The sequence below is a fragment of the Coturnix japonica genome, chromosome 17 (genome assembly GCF_054131305.1).
Source record: "Coturnix japonica strain WE chromosome 17, WE-NBRP24, whole genome shotgun sequence".
Taxonomy (NCBI): Eukaryota; Metazoa; Chordata; class Aves; order Galliformes; family Phasianidae; genus Coturnix; species Coturnix japonica.
Window position 1 is genome coordinate 586,276 of NC_140679.1, and position 11,742 is coordinate 598,017.

The following is an 11,742-nucleotide window of genomic DNA, read 5'->3' on the forward strand; positions in this document are numbered from 1 at the left end:
GAGAACTATAGGGAACCATAGCGCCCCATAGAACCCAGTAGAGACCCATAGAGACCCTATAGACCCCATAGAGCCCCCACTGACCCCATAGCCCCCATTGAGCCCAATAGACCCTATAGAGCCCCCATAGAGACCCATAGTGCCCCATAGCGACCCATAGAGACCCATAGAGACCCATAGTGAGCCATGGACACCCCATAGAACCCATAGAGACCCCATAGACCCCATAGAGCCCCTACTGACCCCATAGAGACCCCATAGAGACCATAGAGACCCCATAGAGCCCCATAGACACCATAAGAGACCCCATAAGAGACCCCATAGACCCCATAGAGCCCCAATAGACCCCATAGACCCAATAGAGCCCCATAGAGCCCCCATTGACCCTAATAGACCTCATTGACCCCATAGAACCTCAATAGACCCCATAGAGCCCCATAGAGCCCCCATTGACCCTAATAGACCCCATAGAAACCCCATAGAGCCCCATAGAGACCCCACTGACCCCATTGTCACCCCACAGCCACCCCCACAGAGCCGTACGAGAACGTCCCCGATGTGACCCGACACTCCCTGGGTGAGTCCCTGCCCCATAAGTTCCCCTATGTGCCCCATAACTATCCCTGCCCCATAACTATCCCTGCCCCATAAGTTCCCCTATGTGCTCCATAACTATCCCTGCCCCATAACTATCCCTGCCCCATAACTATCCCTGCCCCATAACTAACCCTGCCCCATAACTATCCCTGCCCCATAACTATCCCTGCCCCATAACTAACCCTGCCCCATAACTAACCCTGCCCCATAAGTGCCCCTGCCCCATAACTATCCCTGCCCCATAAGTGCCCCTGCCCCATAAGTGCCCCCCACCCCATAACAAGCTCCCCCCGCCCCACAAGTTCCCCCACCCCATAACAACATCCTCCCGCCCCATAAGTGCCCCCCACCCCATAAGTGCCCCTATGTGCCCCATAAGTGCCCCTATCTGCCCCATAAGTGCCCCCTGCCCCACAAGTCCCCCCACCCCATAACAACATCCTCCTGCCCCATAAGTGCCCCCCACCTCATAAGTGCCCCCTGCCCCATAAGTGCCCATTTCTGCCCCATAAGTGCCCCCCACCCCATAACCCCATAACAAGCTCCCCCCACCCCATAAGTGCCCATATGTGCCCCATAAGTGCCCTCTGCCCCATAACTTCCCCCCACCCCATAAGTGCCCCCCACCCCATAACCCCATAACAAGCTCCCCCTACCCCATAAGTGCCCCTATGTGCCCCATAAGTGCCCCTATCTGCCCCATAAGTGCCCCCGCCCCATAAGTGCCCCCCACCCCATAAGTGCCCCTATCCACCCCATAAGTGCCCCCGCCCCATAAGTGCCCCTATGTGCCCCATAACAACCTCCCTCTGCCCCATAAGTGCCCCTATCTGCCCCATAAGTGCCCCCCACTCCATAACCCCATAACTGCCCCCCACCCCATAAGTGCCCCCACCCCATAAGTGCCCCTATCTGCCCCATAAGTGTCCCTATGTGCCCCATAAGTTCCCCTATGTGCCCCATAAGTGCCCTTACCTGCCCCATAAGTGCCCCTATGTGCCCCATAAGTGCCCCTATCTGCCCCATAAGAGCCCCATAAGTGCCCCTATCAGCCCCATAAGTGCCCCTATCTGCCCCATAAGAGCCTCTATCTGCCCCATAAGTGCCCCTATCTGCCCCATAAGTGCCCTTATCTGCCCCATAAGTGACCCTTTCTGCCCCATAAGTGCCCTTACCTGCCCCATAAGTGCCACTATCTGCCCCATATCTGCCCCATAAGTGCCCTTATATGCTCCACTGCCCCATAAGTGCCCCTATATGCCCCATAAGTGCCCTTACCTGCCCCATAAGTGCCCTTACCTGCCCCATAAGTGCCCCTATCTGCCCCATAAGTGCCATATATGCCCCATAAGTGCCTCTATCTGCCCCATAAGTGCCCTTATCTGCCCCATAAGTGCCCTTACCTGCCCCATAAGTGCCCCTATCTGCCCCATAAGTTCCCCTATCTGCCCCATAAGTGCCCCACTGCCCCATAAGTTCCCCTATCTGCCCCATAAGTGCCCCTATCTGCCCCATAAGTGCCATATATGCCCCATAAGTGCCTCTATCTGCCCCATAAGTGCCCTTATCTGCCCCATAAGTGCCTCTATCTGCCCCATAAGTTCCCCTATGTGCCCCATAAGTGCCTCCACCCCATAAGTTCTCCTATGTGCCCCATAAGTACCCCTATGTGCCCCATAAGTGCCTCCACCCCATAAGTTCCCCTATGTGCCCCATAAGTACCCCTATCTGCCCCATAAGTGCCCCTACCCCATAACCCCATAACAAGCTCCCCCTGCCCCATAAGTGCCCCCACCCCATAAGTGCCCCTATCTGCCCCATAAGTGCCCCCACCCCATAAGTGCCCCTATCTGCCCCATAAGTGCCCCTATCTGCCCCATAAGTGCCTCTATCTGCCCCATAAGTGCCCCTAAGTGCCCTTATCTGCCCCATAAGTGCCCTTACCTGCCCCATAAGTGCCCTTATCTGCCCCATAAGTTCCCCTATCTGCCCCATAAGTGCCCCTATCTGCCCCATAAGTGCCCTTTCCTGCCCCATAAGTGCCCCTATCTGCCCCATAAGTGCCCCTATCTGCCCCATAAGTGTCCCTATGTGCCCCATAAGTGCCCCTATCTGCCCCATAAGTGCCCTTTCCTGCCCCATAAGTGCCCCTATCTGCCCCATAAGTGTCCCTATGTGCCCCATAAGTGCCCCTATCTGCCCCATAAGTGTCCCTATGTGCCCCATAAGTGCCCCTATCTGCCCCATAAGTGCCCCTATGTGCCCCATAAGTTCCCCTATCCACCCCATAAGTGCCCTTACCTGCCCCATAAGTGCCCCTATCTGCCCCATAAGTGCCGCTATCTGCCCCACAGGTGACAGCCTGGAGTACATCAACATCCCCACGGCGACGTCCAGCCCGGCATCGCGCTACGGTCTGACCCCAAACATCCCATAATAGCCCCCATACATCCCTATATGTCCCTATATGTCCTCTATGGGGCCCTATAGGTCCCCTATGGGGCCCTATATGTCCCCATATTGACCCTATATGTCCCTATATATCCCTATATTGACCCTATATGTCCCCTATGGGGCCCCATACTGACCCTATATGTCCCCTATGGGGTCCATATTGTCTCTATATGTCCCTATATTGACCCTATATGTCCCTATATGTCCCCTATGGGGCTCATATTGACCCTATGGGGCCCTATATGTCCCTATATATCCTCTATGGGGCCCCATATTGACCCTATATGTCCCTATATGTCCCCATATTGACCCTATATGTCCCTATATTCACCCTATATTGACCCTATATGTCCCTATATATCCCTATATTGACTCTATATGTCCCCTATGGGGCCCATATTGACCCTATATGTCCTTATATTGGCCCTATATGTCCCCTATGGGGCCCCATATTGACCCTATATGTCCCCTATGGGGCCCATATTGACCCTATATGTCCCCTATGGGGCCCCATATGTTCCTATATGTCCCTATATTGACCCTATATGTCCTTATATGTCCCCTATGGGGCTCATATTGACCCTATGGGGCCCTATATGTCCCTATATAACCTCTATGGGGCCCCATATTGACCCTATATGTCCCTATATGTCCCCATATTGACCCTATATGTCCCTATATTGACCCTATATTGACCCTATATGTCCCTATATATCCCTATATTGACTCTATATGTCCCCTATGGGGCCCATATTGACCCTATATGTCCTTATATTGGCCCTATATGTCCCCTATGGGGCCCATATTGACCCTATATGTCCCCTATGGGGCCACATACTGACCCTATATGTCCCCTATGGGGTCCATATGGTCTCTATATGTCCCTATATTGACCCTATATGTCCCTATATGTCCCCTATGGGGCTCATATTGACCCTATGGGGCCCTATATGTCCCTATATATCCTCTATGGGGCCCCATATTGACCCTATATGTCCCTATATGTCCCCATATTGACCCTATATGTCCCTATATTGACCCTATATTGACCCTGTATGTCCTTATATATCCCTATATTGACTCTATATGTCCCCTATGGGGCCCATATTGACCATATATGTCCTTATATTGGCCCTATATGTCCCCTATGGGGCCCCATATTGACCCTATATGTCCCCTATGGGGCCACATACTGACCCTATATGTCCCCTATGGGGCCCCATATGTTCCTATATGTCCCTATATTGACCCTATATGTCCCTATATGTCCCCTATGGGGCTCATATTGACCCTATGGGGCCCTATATGTCCCTATATATCCTCTATGGGGCCCCATATTGACCCTATATGTCCCCTATGGGGCCACATACTGACCCTATATGTCCCCTATGGGGCCACATACTGACCCTATATGTCCCCTATGGGGCCCCATATGTTCTTATATGTCCCTATATTGACCCTATATGTCCCTATATGTCCCCTATGGGGCTCATATTGACCCTATGGGGCCCTATATGTCCCTATATATCCTCTATGGGGCCCCATATTGACCCTATATGTCCCTATATGTCCCCATATTGACCCTATATGTCCCTATATTGACCCTATATTGACCCTATATGTCCCTATATATCCCTATATTGACTCTATATGTCCCCTATGGGGCCCATATTGACCCTATATGTCCTTATATTGGCCCTATATGTCCCCTATGGGGCCCCATATTGACCCTATATGTCCCCTATGGGGCCACATACTGACCCTATATGTCCCCTATGGGGCCCCATATGTTCCTATATGTCCCTATATTGACCCTATATGTCCCTATATGTCCCCTATGGGGCTCATATTGACCCTATGGGGCCCTATATGTCCCTATATATCCTCTATGGGGCCCCATATTGACCCTATATGTCCCTATATGTCCCCATATTGACCCTATATGTCCCTATATTGACCCTATATTGACCCTATATGTCTCTATATATCCCTATATTGACTCTATATGTCCCCTATGGGGCCCATATTGACCCTATATGTCCTTATATTGGCCCTATATGTCCCCTATGGGGCCACATACTGACCCTATATGTCCCCTATGGGGCCCCATATGTCCCTATATGTCCCCTATGGGGCCCATATTGACCCTGTATGTCCCCTATGGGGCTCATATTGACCCTATGGGGCCCCATATTGACCCTATATGTCCCCTATGGGGCCCCATAAGTCCCTATATGTCCCCTATGGGGCCCATATGTCCCCTATGGGGCCCCATACATCCCTATATGTCCCCTATGGGGCCCCATATGTCCCTATATGTCCCCTATGGGGCCCATATTGACCCTATATGTCCCTATATTGGCCCTATATGTCCCATATGTCCCCATGTCCCTATATTGACCCTATATGTCCCTATATGTCCCAATATTGACCCTATATGCCCCTATATTGAACCCATATGTCCCTATATTGACCCCATATGTCCCTATATTGGCCCCATATGTCCCTAGATGTCCCTATATTGACCCTATATGTCCCCATATGTCCCTATATTGACCCCATATGTCCCTATATTGACCCCATATGTCCTGATATTGACCCTATATGTCCCTATCTGTCCTTATATTGACCCTATATGTCCCTATATTGACCATATATGTCCCTATATGTCCCTATATTGACCCCATATGTCCCTAGATGTCCCTATATTGACCCTATATGTCCCCATATGTCCCTATATTGACCCGATGTGTCCCTATATTGACCCTATATGTCCTTATATGGACCCCATGTCCCTATATGTCCCAATATTGACCCCATATGTCCCTATATTGACCCTATATATCCCTATATGTTTCTATATGTCCCCATATGTCCCTATATTGACCCCATATGTCCCTATATTGACCCTATATATCCCTATATGTTTCTATATGTCCCCATATGTCCCTATATTGACCCCATATGTCCCTATATTGACCCTATATATCCCTATATGTTTCTATATGTCCCCATATGTCCCTATATTGACCCCATATGTCCCTATATTGACCCTATATATCCCTATATGTTTCTATATGTCCCTATATGTCCCTATATTGACCCCATATGTCCCTATATTGACCCTATATATCCCTATATGTTTCTATATGTCCCTATATGTCCCTATATTGACCCCATATGTCCCTATATTGACCCTATATGTCCCTATATTGACCCTATATATCCCTATATGTTTCTATATGTCCCCATATGTCCCTATATTGACCCCATATGTCCCTATATTGACCCTATATATCCCTATATGTTTCTATATGTCCCCTTATGTCCCTATATTGACCCCATATGTCCCTATATTGACCCTATATATCCCTATATGTTTCTATATGTCCCCTTATGTCCCTATATTGACCCTATATGTCCCTATATTGACCCTATATATCCCCATATGTCCCTATATTGACCCCATATGTCCCCATATGTCCCAATATTGACCCCATATGTCCCTATATTGACCCTATATATCCCTATATGTTTCTATATGTCCCCATATGTCCCTATATTGACCCCATATGTCCCTATATTGACCATATATGTCCCTAGATGTCCCTATATTGACCCTATATGTCCCCATATGTCCCTATATTGACCCTATGTGTCCCTATATTGACCCTATATGTCCTGATATAGACCCTATATGTCCTTATATGGACCCCATGTCCCTATATGTCCCAATATTGACCCCATATGTCCCTATATTGACCCTATATATCCCTATATGTTTCTATATGTCCCTATATGTCCCTATATTGACCCCATATGTCCCTATATTGACCCTATATGTCCCTATATTGACCCTATATATCCCTATATGTTTCTATATGTCCCTATATTGACCCCATATGTCCCTATATTGACCCTATATGTCCCTATATTGACCCTATATATCCCTATATGTTTCTATATGTCCCCATATGTCCCTATATGGACCCCACAGGCAGCGACCGCGAGAGCGACGCCGACGGCCCCGACTACGAGAACGTGTATGGACCCATAAGTGACCCTATCTGCCCCATAAGTGACCCCATCTGCCCCATAAGTGCCCCTATCTGCCCCATAAGTGCCCCTATCTGCCCCATAAGTGACCCTATCTGCCCCATAAGTGCCCTTATCTGCCCCATAAGTGACCCTCTGCCCCATAAGTGCCTCTATCTGCCCCGTAAGTGCCCCTATCTGCCCCATAAGTGCCTCTATCTACCCATAAGTGCCCTTATCTGCCCCATAAGTGACCCACTGCCCCATAAGTGCCCCTATCTGCCCCCTATCTGCCCCATAACTGCCCCTATCTGCCCCGTAAGAGCCCCATAAGTGCCCCTATCTGCCCCACTGCCCCATAAGTGCCCCTATCTGCCCCATAAGTGCCTCTATCTGCCCCATAAGTGCCCCATAAGTGCCCCTATCTGCCCCATAAGTGCCCTATCTGCCCCATAAGTGCCCTTATCTGCCCCATAAGTACCCCTATCTGCCCCATAAGTGCCCTTATCTACCCCATAAGTGCCCCTATCTGCCCCATAAGTGCCCTTATCTACCCCATAAGTGCCCCTATCTGCCCCATAAGTGCCCTTACCTGCTCCATAAGTGCCTTTATCTGCCCCATAAGTGCCCCTATCTGCCCCATATCTGCCCCTATCTGCCCCATAAGTGCCCTTATCTGCCCCATAAGTGCCCCTATCTGCCCCATAAGTGCCCCTATCTGCCCCATAAGTGACCCCATATGCCCCATAAGCACCCCATAAGTGCCCTTATATGCCCCTCTGCCCCATAAGTGCCCTTATCTGCCCCATAAGTGCTCTTACCTGCCCCATAAGTGCCCCTATCTGCCCCATAAGTGCCCCTATCTGCCCCATAAGTGCCCTTACCTGCTCCATAAGTGCCTTTATCTGCCCCATAAGTGCCCCTATCTGCCCCATATCTGCCCCTATCTGCCCCATAAGTGCCCCTATCTGCCCCATAAGTGCCCCTATCTGCCCCATAAGTGCCCTTACCTGCTCCATAAGTGCCCCTATCTGCCCCTTAAGTGCCCCTATCTGCCCCATAAGTGCCCTTATCTGCCCCACAAGTGACCCTTTCTGCCCCATAAGTGCCCTTACCTGCCCCATAAGTGCCCCTATCTGCCCCATAAGTGCCCTTATCTGCCCCATAAATACCCCAATCTGCCCCATAAGTGCCCCAATCTGCCCCGTAAGTGCCCCTATCTGCCCCATAAGTGCCTCTATCTACCCATAAGTGCCCTTATCTGCCCCATAAGTGACCCACTGCCCCATAAGTGCCCCTATCTGCCCCATATCTGCCCCATAAGTGCCCCTATCTGCCCCATAAGTGCCCTATCTGCCCCATAAGTACCCCTATCTGCCCCATAAGTGCCCCTATCTGCCCCATATCTGCCCCCACCTGCCCCACAAGAGCCCCATAAGTGCCCCTATCTGCCCTATAAGTGCCCCTATCTGCCCCATAATAGCCCCATAAGTGTCCCTATGTGCCCCATAAGTGCCCCTATCTGCCCCATAAGTGCCCCCATCTGCCCCATAAGTGCCCCTATCTGCCCCATAAGTGCCCTTATCTGCCCCATAAGAGCCCCATAAGTGCCCCTATATTGCCCATAAGTGCCCCTATCTGCCCCATAAGAGCCTCTATCTGCCCCATAAGTGCCCCTATCTGCCCCATAAGTACCCTTATCTGCCCCATAAGTGACCCTTTCTGCCCCATAAGTGCCCTTACCTGCCCCATAAGTGCCCCTATCTGCCCAATAAGTGACCCTCTGCCCCATAAGTGCCCCTATCTGCCCCATAAGTGCCCTTATCTACCCCATAAGTGCCCCTATCTGCCCCATAAGTGCCCTTATCTGCCCCATAAGTGACCCTTTCTGCCCCATAAGTGCCCTTACCTGCCCCATAATTGCCCCTATCTGCCCCATAAGTGCCCTTATCTGCCCCATAAGTGACCCTCTGCCCCATAAGTGCCTCTATCTGCCCCGTAAGTGCCCCTATCTGCCCCATAAGTGCCTCTATCTACCCATAAGTGCCCTTATCTGCCCCATAAGTGACCCACTGCCCCATAAGTGCCCCTATCTGCCCCATATCTGCCCCATAAGTGCCCCTATCTGCCCCATAAGTGCCCCTATCTGCCCCATAAGTGCCCCATAAGTGCCCCTATCTGCCCCATAAGTGCCCTATCTGCCCCATAAGTGCCCTTATCTGCCCCATAAGTACCCCTATCTGCCCCATAAGTGCCCCTATCTGCCCCATATCTGCCCCATAAGTGCCCCTATCTGCCCCACTGCCCCATAAGTGCCCCTATCTGCCCCATAAGTGCCCCTATGTGCCCCATAAGTGCCCTATCTGCCCCATAAGTGCCCTTATCTGTCCCATAAGTGCCCCTATCTGCCCCATAAGTGCCCCCATCTGCCCCATAAGAGCCCCATAAGTGCCCCTATCTGCCCCATATCTGCCCCCATTTGCCCCATAAGTGCCCCTATCTGCCCTATAAGTGCCCCTATCTGCCCCATAATAGCCCCATAAGTGTCCCTATCTGCCCCATAAATACCCCAATCTGCCCCATAAGTGCCCCTATCTGCCCCATAAGTGCCCCCATCTGCCCCATAAGTGCCCCTATCTGCCCCATAGGAGCCCCATAAGTGCCCCTATCTGCCCCATAAGCACCCCATAAGTGCCCTTATATGCCCCACTGCCCCATAAGTGCCCCCATCTGCCCCATAAGTGCCCTTATCTGCCCCATAAGTGCCCCATAAGTACCCCTATCTGCCCCATAAGTGCCCTATCTGCCCCATAAGTGCCCCTATCTGCCCCATAAGTGCCCCTATCTGCCCCATAAGTGCCCTATCTGCCCCATAAGTGCCCCAATCAGCCCCACATAAGGTCTCTCTGCCCCACAGGACCCCCCCTCGCCCCCCTGGCCCCACATAATTTCCTGCTGCCCCACACGAAGCTCCCAGGGCTGACGCCACCTGAGAAGACGCCGCGACCCACAGATCCCCACTGACCCCATTAAAGACCCACAGCCACCCCACAGACTCTTATGGGCCCTTCGTCAGCCCCATAGATGCCCCACTGACCCCATGGCAACCCCATAGATGCCCCATAGAGAGGATCTCTGCCCCACAGATGGGATCCCAGCCCCATAGAGAGGGTCTCTGCTCCATAGAGAGGGTCTCTGCCCCACTGATGGGGGTCTTCTGCCCCATAGATGGGATCCCAGCCACATAGAGAGGATCTCAGCCCCATAGATGGGATCCCAGCCCCATAGAGAGGGTCTCTGACCCATAGAGAGAGTCTCAGCCCCACATAGGAGGGATCCCAGCCCCACTGAGGGGGGTCTCAGCCCCATAGAGAGGTTCCCAGCCCCACATAATGGGGTCCCAGCCCCATATAGAGGTTCCCAGCCCCATAGAAAGGGTCTCTGCCCCATAGAGAGGGTCTCTGCCCCATAGAGAGGGTCTCTGCCCCATAGAGGGGTTCCCAGCCCCATAGAGAGGGTCTCTGCCCCACATAGGGGGGTTCCCAGCCCCATAGAGAGGGTCTCTGACCCATAGAGAGAGTCTCAGCCCCACATAGGAGGGATCCCAGCCCCACTGAGGGGGTCTCAGCCCCATAGAGACGGTCTCTGCCCCACATAGGGGGGTCTCAGCCCCATAGAGTGGTTCCCAGCCCCACAGAGAGGGTCTCAGCCCCACATAATGGGGTCCCAGTTCCATAGAAAGGGTCTCTGCCCCATAGAGAGGGTCTCAGGCCCATAGAGACGGTCTCTGCCCCATAGAGGGGTTCCCAGCCCCATAGAGAGGGTTCCCAGCCCCATAGAGAGGGTCTCTGCCCCACATAGGGGGGTTCCCAGCCCCATAGAGAAGGTCCCAGCCCCATACAGAGGGTCTCAGCCCCATAGAGAGGATCTCAGCCCCATAGAGGGGGCCCCAGCCCCATATAGAGGTTCCCAGCCCCATAGAGAGGGTCTCTGCCCCATAGAGATGGTCTCAGCCCCACATAGGGGGGATCCCAGCCCCACTGAGGGGGTCTCAGCCGCATAGAGAGGGTCTCTGCCCCACATAGGGGGGTCCCAGCCCCATATAGAGGGTCTCAGCCCCACATAATGGGGTCCCAGCCCCATATAGAGGTTCCCAGCCCCATAGAAAGGGTCTCTGCCCCATAGAAAGGGTCTCTGCCCCATAGAGAGGGTCTCAGCCCCTTAGAGACGGTCTCTGCCCCATAGAGGGGTTCCCAGCCCCATAGAGAGGGTTCCCAGCCCCATAGAGAGGGTCTCTGCCCCACATAGGGGGGTTCCCAGCCCCATAGAGAAGGTCCCAGCCCCATAGAGAGGGTCTCAGCCCCATAGAGAGGATCTCAGCCCCATAGAGGGGGCCCCAGCCCCATAGAGAGGGTCTCTGCCCCATAGAGATGGTCTCAGTCCCATAGATGGGATCCCAGCCCCATAGAGAGGGTCTCAGCCCCACATAGGGGGGTCTCAGCCCCATAGAGAGGTTCCCAGCCCCATAGAGAGGATCTCAGCCCCATAGATGGGATCCCAGCCCCATAGAGAGGGTCTCTGCCCCTTAGAGACGGTCTCTGCCCCATAGAGGGGTTCCCAGCCCCATAGAGAGGGTTCCCAGCCCCATAGAGAGGG

General features: G+C 52.5%; 1 protein-coding gene across 2 annotated transcripts in view; it reads left to right on the forward strand.

The window, feature by feature from the left end:
• Positions 1–10,137, forward strand: part of LOC146757971 (uncharacterized) — a 39,134-nt gene extending 28,997 nt beyond the window's left edge. For both annotated transcript variants that reach the window (XM_085518226.1, XM_085518225.1), the window contains exons 9-12: positions 524–577; positions 2,952–3,011; positions 7,049–7,094; positions 10,004–10,137. In XM_085518226.1, the coding sequence (XP_085374352.1) occupies positions 524–577; positions 2,952–3,011; positions 7,049–7,094; positions 10,004–10,034 (191 nt within the window). In that variant the 3' untranslated portion in view covers positions 10,035–10,137. The remainder of the gene's footprint in view (positions 1–523; positions 578–2,951; positions 3,012–7,048; positions 7,095–10,003) is intronic.
• Positions 10,138–11,742: the final 1,605 nt, after the last annotated feature.